Source organism: Acipenser ruthenus, chromosome 9 (genome assembly GCF_902713425.1).
Source record: "Acipenser ruthenus chromosome 9, fAciRut3.2 maternal haplotype, whole genome shotgun sequence".
Taxonomy (NCBI): Eukaryota; Metazoa; Chordata; class Actinopteri; order Acipenseriformes; family Acipenseridae; genus Acipenser; species Acipenser ruthenus.
In genome coordinates, this window is record NC_081197.1 from 1,273,282 (window position 1) to 1,293,914 (window position 20,633).

The window sequence follows — 20,633 nt, forward strand, 5'->3', positions numbered from 1 at the left end:
TGAGCCACCCTGGCATTTCAGCTGAAAATCTAAATCTAAGTGACACAGTGCGTGACAAACGTAGATGACCTTGCTTTTGATTGGCACGTGAACATTAAACAGTAATGCAGCATCTGTATGAGCGTTGGCTGTAGTCTCAGTGGAGCTCACTGGATCCTGGCTTGTCAAAGCATCAGATAGCCAGGTCTTCTATTGATGTGAACTCATTTCATCAGCAGCTAGAGCGACCTTGAAAAGGTAATGGCGGGTTAGATAGATAGGTAGATAGATAGATAGATAGACAGACAGACATACTGTGTGTGTGTGTGCCTATATATATATATATATATATATATATATATATATATATATATATATATATATATATATATATATATATATATTAGTTCACAGCCCCAGATACTTGGAAGTATTAGACCTGTTTTCAGTACTGATGGGGCAGACTCTGACACTTCCATATAAATGCACAGTACTGGTACAGTAATTAACAAGGTAAACAGATGACTTTCTATTCCCTGCTCACTAACCCATCTCACTGTTTGCTACAGCTAATGACATAATTAGGGGCCAGTCACTGAGAACAGAACAAGATTTAAAAAACGTGATCACATCATCACAAGTGGTGAGGGTATGCAAAGGGCTACCTTGTCATGCTGTTTTATTACACATAAAAAGCAATATGACCATTACATAAGGAATGGCATTGCAGCAAAGGCTGTTGAGCTGCAGTGTGAGATTTGCATGACAGGGAGCTTTCGTTGCAGCCATGCCAAGCTGAGCGCACACACGCATGCACGCACGCACACACGCGAGTCCACAGTCCTCCAGCTTTTCAGCAACAGCTCAAGCAGTTGCAAGCCTAACATTTCACCTCGCAATGGTTCACTTTCAAAATGTTATTCAGAGTGTAATGAGCCTAATGGCATGTCAAGGATACACGGCCGAGATAAGGGAGGTGCTGCAGGGCCAGTGGAAATGAAACTAACTGGGGTTAAATATACTGTAATGAACAGATATTTTAAGCGGCGTACCCCACCGAGTGCTGTGCTAAATATAGAGCTACTAGAGCCATGCTTTGTGAATATATGTTTTTTATTACAGCACAAGTGAAATATTTATACAGGTGCTGGAATGTTCAAAAGAATTCCTTGAAGCATTTACTCTGCAAGACTCTATTAGTATCTTCCACTGTGGCATGACAACGAGGCACGGCTTCATTAAAAACATTAGGATGCTATAACCATACCTTCTTTAATTACACCCATTTCATACTTTCCTTTCAGCTTTATTTCACCCCATTGTAGATCACAGGTTTGGGATATTGTAGCATTAATGTAGAATTGTCTCACAATGTAGGTTTTTTTTTTTTTTTTTTTTTTTAAACGTTCAGTGGACCGCCAATAAGATGGTGAAATTCTTGGAAGCTAACACTGCACACGATTATTCTTACCACCACCCACCACACTGCCGTTTTATGCCCCATTGGCATCTGGATGAAATGAATGTGTGTGTTTTCTACGCCTTGCTGAATGCTTATCCTATCTCTGCTAATGCAAAATGCCAAACCCCTTTTGGCAGCAGCGTATTGTTATGTACAGAGTTAAGTGAGCCTCAATTACGAATGTATAAATAGAAAAGGAAACCAGAAAGTCCTAATGTATGGGCGGGAGAGACACCAGTGACTGGTAACTACAGCAGCACATCAAGCCTGCGTTCCTGCTTCAGATCAATACCAACCCCAGCTTGCTTTCTCTTCGGTAGTGCTGTACATGTTATCTTCTTCTGTACTATAAAACACACACTGCCCACGGTTTTCTTTGCTTATTACATGTGTACAGAACTAACAATAATGAAAATCTCACTTTAATAAACTGTGCTCTAGCAGACCTGAGATATTGTAAAACCAACCACTGTGTTTTCTAAAAAGTCAAGCTGGCCTGACTGCCGCCCACACGCAGGTGTGCAGCGGTGCAGGCAGACCTGGGTCCTGTCCCCGAACACAAAGCGCTTCAAATCACAAGAGAAAACTCTAAGACTAGTCCAGAATGCTGTCGCCCCGCTTTCCCATGGGAATGTGAACTGGGGGCAGGTGGGCATCGTCTCCATTTCTGTGTCAGTTCGAATTACATAGGAGTACTATAGGTTTCCATTTAATGTTATTTAAGAGGAAATAATCCCAGAGAAAATAGGTGCATTCCTGGTATGCTTTGCACAGCCCAGTGTGAGATAAACTACAGTGAATGTCTTACAATATAGTGGCAGTGCTACAAAAAAATTAAAAAAAACGGAGGTATTCCTGCAGTATTTATAAATAGGATACATTTGTTACAGCACTTAACAAGAGTCGAAAAAACAAGTCTCACATTTAGAATGAATAAAGTGTGTAACAATAAGGTTATATCAGTTGTGGGGTACTGGATATCACAAAGACTGTTTGGTACGTCCTAAAAAAAGTTACACATTCACATTCAATAAATGAAACAGTAAGTAAAAAATTTACACACACGCACGCACACACCATGACAACTTCATAAATAGGCATTCGAAAAATGTTTCAATGTCATGCCGAGTGATAGGAAAGAATGTTAAATGTGTGTTGCAGCTGTGTTTCCAGATCCCTTCTCTTCCCGAATGACAGGAATACTGCGTTTCACACAGACATGCAGTGAAACTCCACACAGCGCCTTGTCTCCAGCTTGAGAAGTGGGTGTCAGGACAGCTGGAAGTCGCTTGCCCGCATAGCAATTTTGTTTTTTTTTGCTGCAGTCATCCAGCCTCTTTGGCTGTGGCTCCTTTACAACCAACTCATTTCTTATTCAGGAGGCTCAAACAACAGACTCTCAGTGTGGGGAGCTCTGCTTTTACTGCTTCCCTTCCTCAGCAAGGGCCTTCCGCGCTCAACAGCTCCAAGATGCCTCTTTAAGAGCCCCATGGAAACGAGAGGCAGAACTGCTTAGAAATGAATACAAACAGCATGAAGTCTAATTGTACTATCAGTTAGTAAAACTGATAGAGAGGTGTGTAAAGACACTCCTGCCTGTTGGGCAGAGTGGATCAAGCGAGCAGGAGTGCCGGTTCACATCCCGATGGAGACTCACAGGGAGCGCTGCATCAGACTCCCGCAGGGACAGGGAGGAACAGCGGCTAGGGAGAGCTCTCCTCATCTCACTGCAGCGGCCCCTACTGTTCAGGAGGACTAGCCAGACTGGCTACCGCAGTTTGCCACATTTACTAAACCCTCTCTGGGCTTTACAGCGCTTCCCTATGTTTACCGTGCTTTCACTACGCTTTATTACACTTTGCTGTGCTTTTACTATAATAAACTTTTAGAAGGGAAGGTTTGCACATTTTGTTACTTTGTTTGGGGGGGGAGGTGGTGGGTAAATCAATTTTCTGTTAAGGATTTGACCCTCTGACACAACTAAATGTACTGGAATATTTTGCCGTCTCGATTGTCTGAGAGTGTCTCTATTTAAAACGTTCAGTGTATGGCCTATGCCTGTTTTTTTTCATCTGTCAGTGTTCACCCTGTTTTTTTTTTTACTTATTTTTTTTTTTATCTCTAGCGAGCACGGAGTCTTTTGTTCCAGTGGTTTCCAAGGGGAAAACACAGAAATAAAACAGCTGCAAGTTTAACACATGTGTGCACAAGTTTGCAAATCCTGATCGCTATCTCTTCTATCCAAGGCTTTCAAGGGAATGACAGGGGGGCTTGATTGCAGCTTTCTAATACAAGACATGAACAAAATAAACATGCGAATCTCAGAGAGAAAAGTGTCAGATCTGATCATTTAATCATCTGTGTAAAAAAAACAAAACAAAAATGCTTTTCTGAAACACACAAAGTACTGAGGAATGCCAAAGAAAATCGCTGTTCATGCAAACGACTTAAAAATGATAAATCAATAAGCCTAACTGACTGAAAAAATGAAACAAACAAAAAAAAAACCCAGGAAGGAAATATTGGAAACCCTCCACATAACAATATGTTAGCTTGCTTATTTCAAAATGCATTGCAAATATTTGCACAGCCGTCTCTACAGCCACAGAAGATGCATCTTTGAAGTCAGAACCAGTTGTAAGAGGAGTCCCTGCTGCCTGAATCACATAATATATAGCCCCCCCCCCCCCTTTTAAAATGACTTTGGGCTGGCACTACCACTATGACCACTACCACTACCACTACCACTACTACTACTACAGCTCATGTGTTTAAATGTAGAAAATCTAATAGCTACACAGAACAGCTGAAAGTGTGAGTGGCTTGCTGAGGTCGGATGGAGCAGCAGTGGTGGAGCTGGAATTCAAACCCATGAGCTCCTGGCTCCTCTCACACTCTACCATCGCACCAGCCTGCTGCTGAAAATGAAAAAACTGCAAAAGCTCAGTGAGCGTTCAGGAGTTGTTCTTCACCTTCTCTCTGGTGTTTCCTGCATAGTGATGGGAATCCTGCTGTAGTTCTATTTTCATTGTACGTTTAACACAGAACTGCAGCAACCTGCAACACAATCACTGCACAAGTCATCAGCGGCCACACTGACTCTGAGGGTTCCTTGTAAAGTGCATTCACACCAGAAATGAACGGGTGTTTGTTTATCTGATATTTGATGGTATCTGACCATGCTTTGGGTTGCACGAAAAACTGGGTACAAGTTGGGGCTAAACCACATGAAAAGCAGAGCGGTCGGGTGCTGGGAATCGCTTCTGTGGAAGTCGAGTCTCTTAAACAGAGGATTACCTAAAGCATAAACATATGGAGCAGTCTGTGAATTGCTAAGCAGGTCACACCTTTTCATAGCTTAAAATTTGCTCTTCGCTGCTCAGTATTTATTTATTTTACTTGTAACTGCAGTCAATTCATGCTCAGATATGCAGGAGGTCCCCTGTGGCATCAGCTGTGCTTTCTGCTCATTGAAAACAAACCATCTTGATTAATTGAATAAACAGGCTATTCATCACTTTTTATATTTTTATGCAATCTTTTTCAATACTTTTTTTTTTTTTAATCCAGGTTGATTACCATACAGGTGATGTTTTGTATTTCATTTTCATATGGTACTTTGCCAAAATACTCTGAACCAGCCGATGTTGGGAGAACTAGGAGCCATTCTTTCAGCATCCACACTCCCAGTACAGCTGTCTTGAACTGGAGTCCACATCAAGCCAGTTGTGTCTAAAAGGATTGTTACAAAGGCTTAATACTGTAGGAGAGAGAAAAAAAAAACATTTAACTCGGCCACCCTTAGACTTGATGAAATTGTACCCTAAACCGACCCATGTTTGAACTTCTCCGAAATAACTAGTTGCATCATCTGAATTTACTCCCCATTACTGAGAAACACTTTTCCTTTCCAAGCTAATGCCTGGCAGAAAAAACAAGGGTGGCGTTTGTGCTTAAATATGTATGTACATAATGACTGTAATGTTTGAGTTATTAAAGGAGGCTGTGTGGTCCAGTGGTTAAAGAAAAGGGCTTGTAACCAGGAGGTCCCCGGTTCAAAGCCCACCTCAGCCACTGACTCATTGTGTGACCCTGAGCAAGTCACTTCACCTCCTTGTGCTCTGTCTTTCGGGTGAGACGTAGTTGTAAGTGACTCTGCAGCTGATGCATAGTTCACACACCCTAGTCTCTGTAAGTCGCCTTGGATAAAGGCATCTGCTAAATAAAATCAAATAATAATAAAGGATTTAGGCTCCTACCAGCAGACTTGGTAAAAGCCAGCTGTATATTTACACTCCGCTGTTCGCTTATCCCATTTGCCTTCTGTATTATTCTTTCTCTTTTTGTTTCACAGCTTCTGAATAGGATAATAGGTGTACACCACCACTCAGCAAATCCACTTGATTTTTGTTATTCTCTCTAAACACAGCTCCGTTTCACAAGCCAGCACAAGAGAAGGTGAATCTGTAGAATTGTAGGCTGTTTATTTTGGATACCACTTGCTTTCATCCAAAGCGTCTGCATTGTATCTGACGATATCAGTGGTCTGGATGAGGACATTTAGAGTTACATGTACAAGTGCCTACCTCGATCGCCCCTTCATCGAACTGGCACGCAGACCAGGTGAGGTGCTGTATGCACAGTAAAAAAAAGAAAAGGTTAGCCACACAGACCACATTTCAGATGCCTGACTCTCATGTTAATTCCCTTCAATACTCAACACACAATGCACACACATGTCTCTTTGCAATGACAGCGAAAGTCTTCACGATGACAACTTATTTTGCCAGGCTTGTTTCTGTCTATCTTGCATTGTCCTATCTTTACTGTTTTGTTATTAGTTCCCATTGCCCCTCTCAATCTGAGGAACACTGTGGCTGGTCTTGTTGAAAATGTAGAGTATATACATGCCTTTTCATGGACAGTCATTTTCTAAATAGAACGCACAGACTGCATCTATTGCACACGACTTCTTGGGTTAAACTCTTTGTAGAGTATAACACGCATCTCTTGTATAACACGCAGCCTATGTATACTGCCCTGTAAAAAGCACCATAACATAGTACAAAAACACACAACCTATACATAACATGCAAAAATGTGTAAAGGGTGCATGTTATATCCTAAAGATTTTGATATCCATCATCTGCCTAGATTTAGTTGGACTAAATGCACCGCAGGTCACTTTTGCAGACGTTTGACCTCCCAGAGGTCTCACAGTACCTGATCAAATTATTTTAAATACATGTATTTAATACACAGATCAGCTGGAACAGACAACTGTAGCTCGACTGCTGCATAGGTTTTGGGTGGCCTGCTTCCAGCGGGAGGGGACTGTGGAAAATCAAACTTGTGAATCTCCCTGTTAAAACAGCCCAGAGCACTCTGGAATTAATGCGATGGTCTGGCCCACTCATTCTTTTCTTGGCTTGCACAGTTTGTTACAGTATACTCAGCAATTACACGGATCAGATCACCTGCATTACCTTATTATTTGCAGCTGGGCAATGCGGTCTTATCTCAAGCACATTGTTATCCCAGTTCTCGCACAGCCATTAACAGCTAGCATCCTATTGCTTACACGACTCAGCAGGATATGTGACCCAAGCAGATACACTTCTCATTAGCATGAACCACCATTAACAGAACTAAATGAACTTGAGTGTAAATCACGCTGCATCGTGTTGGGAATGCTGTAATTTACTGGTAAGCAAACCCCTTTGTTAACTCGTGCAATGTTTGTTTGCCAAATACACAGAGACTGGGTTACTTTGTGTGTTAAAATATAAAAACACTTTTTATAAGGTGTATATTACTTCATTATCTCAGCAGCTCATTGGAAATACCTGGTTAAATAGTTAAATATTACTGTTTAACTTGCATCAAAAGTGTGTTTTGGGGTTTTTTTTTGCAAGTCTGCACTTCAAACCTTCATTCATCATGTTGGGATTATCAGATAGAAAGAAGAGTGGGAAAGCCAAGGCAAATTGGACCATGCAGCTAATTAGGGCATTTTTCTGGTGCTTGTCGTACTTCATCCACCTCAATTTACTTTATGAAGAATTATGGACCTTTTTCGATGAAAGCTTGCTCTCCTTTCCTCTCTATCAAGAGCGTCTACCTCTTCTGTTTCAACACCACTTTTAATCCCAGAAGCCAATGCTTTCACACTGACACTACTGAACACATGATGTAATTTTTCTGGTACCAGCTACTAGGCAAAATAGTGACAAAAGCTGTTCTCCACACACGTTACCTTGCTTGCACCGTACTGGATGGTATATCAGGTCGCTGGTGGGGTGGTTAAATCAACCTCTCACCTTTTAACATGGGAGCTGCAGAAGTTAAATAACTCTATCTACCTCTTATTTTTCCCTCAAGCTTGTTTGCCAAGCCATTTCCCACTTCCTGGATAAGTGAGTAATGTGTACTTACTGCAGATAGAATATCATAATGCAAATATTATGAGGTTGTGTTCCAGGTAACCACCACTACCTGGTTAGAACATCTGACCCCGCCTCGTCAGAGATGGCAAGTTAACCTGCAAGTCTGATGGCACAGAGATAACATTATTGAATGTGTCCTATTTCAAGAATAAATAACACAGTGTGGTCCTCTGTGTTGAAAATCAAGACAGTACTATCACTATTAAAAATCTATTCAGATCTTTCTCCAAGCTAATGCTGATTAAAACTGAGTTAATCCTTCAGTTAGTCTCATTGAACACAGTAGTGCCGCTCCTATTTATTAATAATGCCGTCACAATACCTGCGGGTCTGAACAACTGTCAGCACGTTAAAGATGTAGAACTAGGTTTACATGCCTCATGATCTGCAGCTACTGTGCACGGAACAGGTCTTTAGATGATTAATGAGTCTGATTAATTAAACGGTTCTCCGAACACTTCTAAATCGATTACTCGAACGTGATAAAACGGGGCTTTGTGTGTTCTTTAAAAACACTGCACCATCACAACCTTCTTTGATGCGCAGCCCTCTCGTCCCTGCTCCAGTAGGAGGGGCAGTGGAACGACGACAAGCCGATCTCTTGTGAAAGGCACTGGAATGACTAAGCCTACAGCGCAGTCCCCACACTGGACTTTCACTGCAACGCTCCCTCTTCAAACTCATACCTGAGTTATACGGCTTGCCTTGTTTCTTATCAGCTGGCTCTGTTTACTCGAGACGGCTGTAAATATTTTCAGAGCTATCTTCTGAGCAATAAACAGCCTCACAGGTGTGATGTGATCAGCAGAGAATGCAGTGATCCAACACATTCCTAACCGTACCTGTAGTCAAGCGATACTGTACACAAGATTGTACCCCTGCTGGGACGGGTCACGAACCTTCCAGCACACGTTTCACTTCCGTCATAGTGAAGAGTTTAAGGGGCCATTATTATCCATAAACTTTAGAAGTATGAGGAACTGTTTCGGCTAGTGCCTTCCTCAGTGTGCAATATTTACAAATCTGGGTTTCTAATCTTTAACCCCCTGAGGTACACAAGGCATATCTTCTTAAAATACATTTGGAGGATGACTCAAGTATCACCAACCTGCCAGGAAAATGTAAAGCCTGTTTCGTGCACCTCATTGCAAATATAAGAAAGTTAACATCATGTTATTTGTGAGACACACATGTCCCTTGTACCTTAAAGAGTTAAGAGAGAAGCAGTGGTTAGGAAATGCTGTACTCCGCGCTGCAATCTGCATACACTGATAATACCCAAGGGGTCTGCATTGTATGTGTATCATAACACAGATTACACACGTTTCTGTATCAGTCAGACAAATCAACCAAAGCAAAATAAGATACAGTTCTAACATCAAATACAAAAATAAATAAACACTTTAAGATTGACATCTTATTTTCAAAAGGGCAGCATGCAAACACGCACTAACACGCTTAGCAAAATATGTGGCAACTAGGAAATCACAAACAATATGCCATTAAATAAACATTGCATGTTGAAAACGGAAGTCGGATGCACCAATAACAAGGTTTTAAATGTTATTTTGATTACAAAAAAAAACAACATTTTGATGAGCACTCAAGCAATTAAACACTAGGGCCTCGTTGCAGACGATACCAAATCTGAAAGCAACAGACGCCATGCAAAAAATGTCATTTTGTTTCAGTGGCAGGTGGAAGCACACAACTTGGCCTGCATCAACTCTTCTGGTATACTCCCATTTAAATGAATGCATGCTGAAATGTATCTGCACTAAACTGAACTTGATGAGCATTAATCACATATCGTGGCTTCTCAGTGCACCTTATAAACTCTGTTCACTACATAATAAGGTATGGGTGTTAGGCGGTGCATTCTAAATGATGTCACTTAACCACAGGCACAAGCTTCAAATATAGGTTTTACATAATAGTAATTACATAATATTCTATGAAAACATCACGTATCCCAGGCAAAACATTTTGGAAGGAGAATGCTTGTTGGTAAGGCACGCTAGCTCTGTCATAATGATGGTTTTGCAACAGGAAATGCTAGGCTTAAGAGTTAAAAAAATAAAAACCCACAACATTCTCTAAATGTGTTCGTGGGCAGGGCACAGAGTGCTATACATTGTGAGAGAAAAAAATAATCGCCAGCATGTCCGACAGACTTCAGCGTTTGTAACACTGTCTGGTTCAATTTGTTTTTATGGAAGTGTAACAACAGCACTAAACCTCACACTCAACAATGCTGTTCATGTTGAGATTTCTTTAACCCTGTCCTACCACTACATGTAAAGGGACTTGGAATTCATCAATCCACATTAATGAAGGCTTTTAACAGGCTCTGTCTGGACCAGTGAGCAGTTATGAAGGCTCTGTCCCTCTAAATCACTGATCTGCTGGTTCAATAACTACTGGAACGGATATACACGCGACGCACCTTGGTCTAGTAGGTGGCTCGAGTAGATATTGTTGTTTGTGTCCAGAGTAGACGACAGGGCCACATGCATTACAAGACACCCCAAAGGGCCTTATTGCATTTATAATCCAGGTCACAGTGGATTTGAAGAAAAAAAAAAGTATCAATCATGTTCAAGGCAAATAAGGGATTTGAGTAAATTAATTTAATTGAAACGTGCAAAAGAAAGTACATCTTGGTATTGTGTACATTGCCATTGAAAAAAGATACACCAGGGGGCAGCGCTGAGATGGCACGGTTTGTTTCCCGTCAGTGCAGACACTGTTTGAGCAGAACAGACGGGAGGAGAGGGGTGGATAATGTGCAGAACTGGCTTTTTGCATTTTTCTGTTGAGTTATTTGAAGTGACAAAGTCAGGGTGAGTGAGTACAAAGACAGAGTTTTCTTTTTTTTAAATTATTTTTTACTTACTACTTTAGGTTTTTTTTTTTTTGCAGGTAATTGGTCACTCAGTTTCATAGTTACAGCTGTACATCTGTACTTGTAAACCGATATTTTAAATTCTGTGAGGCAGGACATTGATTTCAAATGTGTGACAAGGCTCCAACTGTCCATATTCATCCAATAGACAGACAGCTGGAACCTTGCTCGACCAATCACATTGCTTGTTTCACGTCCCACTGCCAGCCCTGGATTACAAATCCATATACAGTATAAATAAATGAATAATTCCCATGTCAAGATCTATTCAAATTATAGTTTTGGTGCTTCTGTGAAATTTAGCAAAATCAGCACAACTGTTGCGAGTTGCAAGAAATCAAACTGAAAACGAAAAGAAGATCGGAAGGGACAATGCTGATGGGAAGACTTACTGTACGTTTCGTCACTGAAGTGCTTCCATGAACTTTTACTACAACAACTCGGAAATAACTGAACCTCAAAACCACCCTGGCCCTAAAGAAACAGAAGCACATTCAAATGCAGATTTGTTTACTCTGAGGAGCAGTTAAACTGCTTTGTAAACTGGCATGCCACTCTTTGAATTTACTGTAAAATGATTTAATTACTAATTAATACCAACACGGTCAGGTCAGTTACTGAGCAGAGATTCAGATTACTGCTGATGTCGTCACGATTGAGTAAAACAATCATTATTATAAAAGCAACACAGTGACCGGACTAGAACTGGGTTCAAAAACATATGTCAATGTATTCCTAGGATACAAGATGTATATACACAGACGTATACAAACATTACCCAGTTCAATGACCATGCATACAGTCTCCATGCAGGACTGTGCTATTTAAGAGAATTCCCATGCATCATATTGTTCTGTAATTGTCAGCTGAGAAGATACCCACATTTCCCAGCCAGCTTTATTAATATGGGGAAGCTGGTAGAATATGAGCATTACATTTTTTGATTAAAAATCAGACTTAATCAGGGATGGAAATAAATTTGACCCATTCCTGGTTTCCCTGTGAGTTTAACAAGACATACCTGAGCTTGTTACCTATACACTGTGGTTAATCAGGCTCTTAGTAAAACCTGGAATGGATGCTATGCAATAGGAATCTTATTTCCATCCCTGTAAATTATTGCTATGAAGAACATATTCATATGTTATTTGTCAAGATCAGCCTTACATCTAAAGAAAACACTTGTTAAGTGAAGTTCAGTTTGTAGCTCATAAGACATGTTGAGGGAGGGGTGTGAGGAAGACTCCCAGGTGTGAAGGTTCACTTACGGTCCTCATTCTCCAGCATGATGGAGTAGAGGAAATCTCTCGGTGTCATGTAGGACTCCTCTTCATACTCCATGGTGGCAAACTGCTGGAAGCGACGCTTCCTGGGAGAGATCCCCTCCTCCCCTGCGCTCTGTGCAAACAACAATGAAAAACCATGAGAAACGAAACATACAAGTGGAAATCAACAGCTACAGAAGGACAGCAATGACGACATCTTGCTCGGGGTTCAAAATCATTGAAATCACACCACTGTGAAAATACTGAACATGCTCGTTTTGTTTGCTCATCCTTTACTCCGCCCCGTTCCTCCCGACATACCTCAAAATATGGTACAAAGCAGAAATAAGGGAGGCAGTCTGGGGTAACTGGGTCAGATCAAGAAGAGCCTTGGCATGCTCATTTAACAGATACTCAGCTGCTAGACACAGGGCCAACATTGCAAGTGAAAATGTATAAGAAGTAATCCGTCTATTCCACGGATAGACTTGGTTTGATTGGGAAGGTCTTTGCCCAACTGGAACACCCTGTCTTGGAAATAGAACCGAAAGCAGCTGTGATACAGCACTACATCAGATCAGCACTGACATTCATATGGTCTACTGCCCTGTGCACACTCCACAGAGAGAGCCAGATACACAGACACACACAATTAGAACAGCTGCTGGAATGCAGACAGCAGGGATAGGTGTAGTCCTTCTTCAAATTAGAATCCTCGCCTGGCTTTCCATTCGAATTCCCTACAACACGATGTGAAGGGCGGAAGACTGCAAACCCAGCTCTAAAATAACCTACATACAGAACCGCCCAAAAAAAAAAAAAAGATAAAAAAAGCAATTTCTTTTTTTAGGTTTCTATTACGGACATGAAATCGTGTCTCCCTGTCTACGGTATAGTGTGTGGCTTTAATTTGGGACCTGGCTGTGACATAACTGCAGACGAGATATATAACTGCAGCTAACTCCTACTGCAAACCAATCTATTAAAAAAGGTTCCTGTACTGTAAATCTTGTCTTTCTTCAAAAGTATGTCCCCCTGTAATCTGCATTAAAACAGGGTGTTTTCAAAAGAAAAGGGCTGCAAAGCGAGCAAGCATTTCCATCTGTGGTAACTGTTAGGTTTTCAACATAGCTCTTCAAAATATGATCTCAGTACTACCTCTCAAGCAAACATCTGGAATGCGCATCAACAAAGAGGTAAAGGAAAGTTCACTTTCCTGTAAAAATATAAAAAAACACATTCTGTAACTGCTACAGTTAAATAAACCAGGCAAGAATTAGATTACGCTATCACGCTTAATGCAACTGGTGCTGATGACACGGGTACACCCTAAACAAAAGGACTTCATATTTGGTTTCATTAAAACCTTTTTTTTTTTTTTTCATACAGCCCAGCTCAATCACAGATGTCTAGGCACCATCTGAGAATATATAAATGTAATCTGCTGTACGTGGGAAAATCAGAAAGGTCATACAGGGTGACATGACAAGAGCCGGGAAGAATACCACTACATTTAGAAGGCTAGACGATTACAGCTGATGTCTCCAAACCTCATGTTCAATGCTTCAGTGGAATCGCTCCCTCGTAACGCAGGATACTGTACAGGCAGAGTATGTCGAAGACAACAGAACCTGCCGACACAATCATGGTTTGGAGTGACTGTGCGAGAAAGACGTTATTCACAGCAGTTCTGTTTTAGGTCCACCAACTACTGTACCAGGCACGTTACGAATACCCGTGCAAGTATGACGGCGCTGAGGAACAGTACAAGTGTAAACAACAACTCCCCTGCCCAGCCTGACTACTCTGATTATCACATTCAAAACACTGAGGCACATTGGAAAGCCTTTACTCCAGTCTATCACAGTCTGGAACACACACACACACACACACACGCACGCACGCAAGCACGCACACACACACGCACGCACGCAAGCACGCACACACACACACACGCACGCACGCACACAGACACACACACATACAGACACACACGCATGCACGCACTCAAGCACACACACACGCACACACACACACACACAGAGAGACAGACACACACACACAGACACCCTCCTGCACTGTAATGTAGGCTGAAAACTTGGTGCAACACAAATCTTTAAAAGTTACACACCCAAAAGCTTCGGCTTTCCAGAGTCCACAGTGTTGTTGTAACACACGTAATGTGGAATGGACCTTGTTCCTTTTACACAATTAGACCCAGTCAAGCAAGTAATACTGTATAAAACAAGGACTCTTCAGGACTCTCCTTACACATGCCATGTAATACTGTATAAAACAAGGACTCTTCAGGACTCTCCTTACACATGCCATGTAATACTGTATAAAACAAGGACTCTTCAGGACTCTCCTTACACATGCCATGTAATACTGTATAAAACAAGGACTCTTCAGGACTCTCTCTACAAATGCCATGTAATACTGTATAAAACAAGGACTCTTCAGGACTCTCCTTACACATGCCATGTAATTGAATCCGCACTATGGGGTTGATTTTATCAACTTATACCCGGCCAGGATAAGACCGCAGGATTCTACAGAACTTGAGTATTTTAAAAGCACCAGGGAATCCATCTTCAATCCAGGGGATTACCAGTGCTGTAAAATGCTCTACAAAATCCAGCTGTGTTTTATCCCAGCAGGTTATATCAAGTCAACCCCTTAACCACTTGCTCAGAGATGTCAGTACTTATGGTCACGATTTATACAGTACAACATGAAACACAAATTGACCATAATGTACAGCATTCCTCTTTCTTTGCAACCACCAGTTTGTTATATTGTTTGAAGAAAAAAAAACAACAACAACAACAATTAATTTAATCTGCTTTGCAATAATATTTTCTAACCGTTCAGCTCCTTGCAGACTGTAACCTACTGAGTACAAAGTTAATTCTTCAGATATCGCAGCGTGTAGGGCATTAGCGTGGTTACTTAAGCATAGGATAAACCCTCTGAAAGACAGCTTGGCATGTATGCTGAGCTGATTAAACTAGCTGGGACTGAATGGTACAGCATCCAGTGGAAGCACAAGTGGAGGCCCACTGCCAAGGAACGGAGTTTAGCAAGAAGCCCCCAGTCAGAGGTACGCAGAAACCTGGGCTCTCTGAAAGATGGAAGCATGTTTCACAATGCAGAGAGCGGTATGCTTTAGAACAACATGTCTTAGAAGAGCTTTCAGTACCATGAAAAGGTAGGTCAGGACCTACAGACACCATCATCTACATGCGACACACAAACATGCTACCTCAGATTCTGATACTCTCAAATCACATGTGCTGAGGAATGTCCCTACCAAGTTTCACCACAATTGACTAAGCAAATATGTACAAATTTAACTGTGACAGATAGGCAAGAGTGCCCCATTTACCCCCAGACTCCGATAGGCTCAGTAACTTGTGTGCTTTCTGGTTCAATGGTTTTAGACCTGTTCACCATAAACTTGGAATGGGGAACTAGGAATGCCCCAGTTCTGTTTTACTGCAGTATTTCAATTGCAGAACATAGCAGAAGAACAGTGCCTTGAGGCTTTGGGGATTCCCAAGGTGAAGAGTAAGCAGTTATTTAGTTTACACTGCGTAGCTTCAAACCCTGCTGATGTATATGGCACAGCAACAGGGTAGCAATCTGCTGAACTGCGTTTACACCTCACACAGAATTCAGTGCTTTACTGCTGCTATAAAACATGATTACGTAAGGGCACATGTGACCCAGCTTGATAACACAGCCATACATCGTTACAACTGCCTTTATCACTTTATTACAGATTCTCCACAACACCCACCCCTTTTTTGACGCACAAAATTCTCTGTACAAATGATGAAATAAACAATGCATTTAAGACGTGCTTACAAATTAGGATCTGATCATTCTGGGGCAAATAATCTAAATAGACACAACCAACAATCCTGACCATATACCTCACAAGCCATGCTAAAAGACCTGCGTTTACTACCAACGTACAGTACTGGGGGTCTTGACACACAGACGTAAAAGAAAGATGAGCTGGGGAATGCGGTGAAGTGGTGGTGGCTGTGCTACTTGCGCAATATTTAGCATGTCGTATAATCAGCAGCTTTCATGGGGCTCCAATGAAGAGTCCCAGTCAAATGCGTTCTCTAATATAAGAAGCACTTAGCACCTTGAGGCCAATCTCCCTGTAATAAAACACTCAGGAGTGGTCTGAACAGCACGTACATTCATTCAATAAAACCCACTGCAGTAGTTCTAATCACTTCAATAAACACAGCACCTTTTAATTATGCAATTGCTTTTTTTTTAACAGTGTTTTTACCTTTCAGCAAATGCACCAATATTGCAATTCTATGTTTACACTGCTGTCGTATCCAGATTATTCTCTGTTTGTTTTAACTGTGAGCTGTGCACATCTTTGAATTAAGTTATGCACAATATAAAAGGGCAATACATGCAAAGCTACCGGTATTCCAGTTTAAACAAAAATAAATAAATAATATCTTGTCTCTTCACTTTTAAACACTGGATTTGCGCTGCTGTACAGATTTTAAACTGTCAATACTGAGAGAATGTTCCTGCAAGCATTGGCCTGTTTCAATGGAAAAACAACAACTCAACACCATGTGGAATGTTTTTCTTTCTGAATCGTGAAGCAACTGCTTAAAATAATGCAGCCGTACTTTCAGGCTCCACAAAAGTAAGACAGCCATTAACGAGCCATTACAAAGCAGTTAATTAGACACAACTATCACAGCAGTCTTGCTTTCTGGAAATCTCCACATACTATACAGGAACTACAAAGAGAGCCTCGCCAATGACTGACAGCTCGCTGCACTTAGAAAAATGTATGCTGTTTTTTTTTTTTTTTTTTTCCCCCCAGTGTGCGTCAAACTATACCTTTACAATAACAACCCCTTATCGGAATCAAGCGAAATATCAATCCATTTAGTTTTAAAGGGTTAACTAAATTGGCATCAGTGTTTATTTGTCTCTCAGACGAAAGAATTTACAATACCGGAGCAAGGTACAGTACAGAATTCCTCGCTGCTAAGAGAATAGCACACAGTCTCTTAAAAGCTAGGGGTCTAAGCATTCCAAGCTGCTGATAAAAGGGATATTTAGATAACATGATCATTTCTCAGTCAGTTTTCAAATGTCATATTTCATAAATGATTAACAGAAGGTTGCACTGTGCAGACTGCGTGGGGATGTAAAAGCAAGCAGTGTGAATTGCTGTTGTGAATTTACTTGCTCAAGTGAAGCAGCAACACTTAATTACTATGGGCCCTTCCCTGGTAGGGAAGCTATATTACAGCCTACGGGTTTTAACACGTTTAAAATCATGTCTTCCTTTAACTAGAAAGCACTCAACAGTGCTAAATTTAGAACTACTGAAAGAACCTTCAACGACAAGTGTCTGCAAGGTATTGCATGCATCTGTAGTTTCTTCTTACAGTATACTGTATATCCAGTGTGATGCCCTAGATATTTCATACTGTACATAACTATACACAGCCTCAACAGAGCTACATTTTGAAATGCCAAAAAAGATACTCAACAAATTCAATGGCAGTTCAGCTCATACTTGCAGTGTTTAATCTCATAGTAAGTTTATTTCTAAAACAGTTCTAAAATTAAACTAGTGTGTGTTTCTTTGCCTGATTATTAATGTGTTGGTAAGAATCTGGTATACAGGACAGTAGCTAAGAAACTGCACAGTGGTCAAGGTAATTACTACAATAAAATAACCGCAAAAGATAATAATGATACATCTTAAATGTACTGCAATGCTTTTTTGCTTTTTTGTTCAACTGCATTAGGCACTATGAAGAAAAATGACAACTTAAAAACCTTCTTAAAACATGTAATACTGTAAATAAATGGAATCGAAATAGTTCTTTTTTATCTGAATCTTATTTTTTCTTCATTAGTATTTTATTGTTGCTTTTGGTTATTATCTTTATCTCTCATATATATATATATATATATATATATATATATATATATATATATATATATATATATATACACACACACTACCGGTCAAAAGTTTTAGAACACCCCCATTTTTCCAGTTTTTATTGAAATTTAAGCAGTTCAAGTCCAGTGAATAACCTGAAATGGTACAAAGGTAAGCGGTAACCTGCCAGAGGTTAAAAAAAAAAGTTTAGGTTACCAAAAACTGAAAAATAATGTACATTTCAGAGTTATACAAAAAGGCCTTTTTCAGGGAACAAGTAATGGGTTACTTACAGCTGTTCTGCAGCAATGGAAGTAAATTAAGCCTTGAAAGTTGATGCTAACAATTCCTACAGGTGTCCCAACTTTTGTTGATTACTTACAAACCCTCTGTCTGTATAAAAGCAGTGTTGGAACAGACTGTGTTACTACACCCTCTTAAGCATTATTTGGACAGTATTGTACTGCAGGAAGTAGTATATTGCTCTCATAATGGCGAGAAAAAGGCAATTAACAAAGGAAGACAGACAGACCATTATAATCCTTAAAAGTGTAGGTCTTTCCTTTAGAGAAATTGCAAAGAAAGCCAAGGTGTCAGTGAGTACAGTTTCCTACACCATCAAAAGGCACTTGGAAACTGGAGGAAACTCTGACAGGAAGAGGTCTGGCAGACCCAAAGCCACAACAGAATCAGAAGACAAGTTTCTGAGAGTCAACAGCTTGCGTGATAGGCGGCTCACAGGACAACAGCTTCAAGCACAGCTTAACACTGGTCGAAGTAAGCAAGTCTCAGTTTCAACTGTGAAGAGAAGACTTCGAGCTGCAGGTTTGACAGGTCGAGTGGCAGTAAGAAAGCCATTGCTAAGATGGCAAAATAAGAAAAAGAGGCTTGCCTGGGCCATGAAGCACCGCCAGTGGACTACTGAAGACTGGAAGAAGGTCTTATGGACCGATGAATCAAAATTTGAAATCTTCGGTTCATCACGCAGGGTTTTTGTACGCCGTCGAGTAGGCGAAAGGATGGTTCCTCGGTGTGTGACACCAACTGTCAAACATGGAGGAGGAAACGTGAAGGGCTCTTTTGCTGGATCCAGAGTCGGCGACTTGCACAGAGTGAGTGGCACCCTGAACCAAAACTGCTACCACAGCATTTTGCAGCGCCATGCAATACCCTCTGGTATACGCCTAGTTGGTCAGGGGTTCATCCTACAGCAAGATAATGACACAAAACATACCTCCAGGCTATGTCAGAACTACCTTAGATGAAAAGAACAAGACGGTAGGCTTCAAATCATGGAATGGCCAGCACAGTCTCCAGTCTTAAACCCCATCGAGCTGGTTTGGGATGAACTGGACAGAGGGGTGAAAGCAAAGCAACCTACAAGTGCAACACATTTGTGGGAACTTCTGCAACAGTGTTGGGAAGAACTTTCCGAACAATATTTGATTTCCATTGTAGAAAGAATGCCACGAGTGTGTTTGGCTGTTATATCTGCAAAAGGTGGCTACTTTGATGAGCCAAAAATTTAGATTAAATTTTGTTAAACAAAACGATTCCATGACTTATTTTTTAACTCCAATTGTTTATTTGTTCTATGCTTTAATTTCAGAGTACATTGAGACATTAAACTGCGTAAATTTCAATAAAAACTGGAAAAATGGAGGTGTTCTAAAACTTTTGACCGGTAGTGTATGTATATATATATATATATATATATATATATATTAGGAACCCCTGCCTTAAGGTACATGAGGAATTGAGTGGTTCTTCAAATGGCTTCAGTTTGGGAACCCCTGTTTGTAAAATAAAAATAATAGAAGCAGCTGTGTGGGGATTGCATTTGTTGATAATCTGAATAAATTGAAAGAATATTCAACAGATGTGATCACATATTTATTTAGCGCTAGACAAAATACTCAGGGAGAACTTAAAAAAAAAAAACATTCGTTCATTTCAATCTGATGAAGCAACACTTTATCCACAGCTCTCAAGTCTGGTTTGGCAAATGGTTTTTACAACACTTTGTAAGACATGAATTAATTCTATTTGTATAGAGAAAAAAAAATAAGACCTTTCTTATTATTATAATTGTTTTAATAGGTATTAAAGAGATATTTCTTTCCTTTTTCTTCCCCCCCTTCAGCTAAAGGCAAAACAGGTGCAAAAACAACATTACCTCAGCATGCAAGAAATTTGTCCATAATACTTTTAGTAAATCCTTAAGCTATGTAAACAACATTTCAAAGGAGTTGGAGGTAGTACTGAATGGGTGTGCTTTATGACGGATGATGTAGTTAGAAAAAAATGAGTAATTCAATGCTTCTTTATAACAAATTGCTCTGCCACCACGTCAGCCCATCTATCTGTATGCAATGTACAAAAGGAAGCCGGTCAGTGTGGGGATTAAACCCTGAGAGTGTGAGCTGAGCACTGACATGGGGAGAGATTAAACACTGAACACTGCAATACTGGGACAGCAGTGTGAGCCGAGCACTCACATGGGGAGAGATTAAACACTGAACACTGCAATATTGGGACAGCAGTGTGAGCCGAGCACTCACATGGGGAGAGATTAAACACTAAGTGGCCCAGTCAAAGTCCTGACTTGAATCCAATCGAAGAT

General features: G+C 40.6%; 1 protein-coding gene across 2 annotated transcripts in view; it reads right to left on the minus strand.

Annotated features, from left to right (window-relative positions):
• LOC131738018 (calcium uptake protein 2, mitochondrial-like) overlaps positions 1 to 20,633 on the minus strand; it is an 83,146-nt gene that overhangs the window by 20,784 nt on the left and 41,729 nt on the right. For both annotated transcript variants that reach the window (XM_059030641.1, XM_059030642.1), the window contains exon 2: positions 12,061 to 12,190. In XM_059030641.1, coding sequence (XP_058886624.1) covers positions 12,061 to 12,190 — 130 coding nt within the window. The remainder of the gene's footprint in view (positions 1 to 12,060; positions 12,191 to 20,633) is intronic.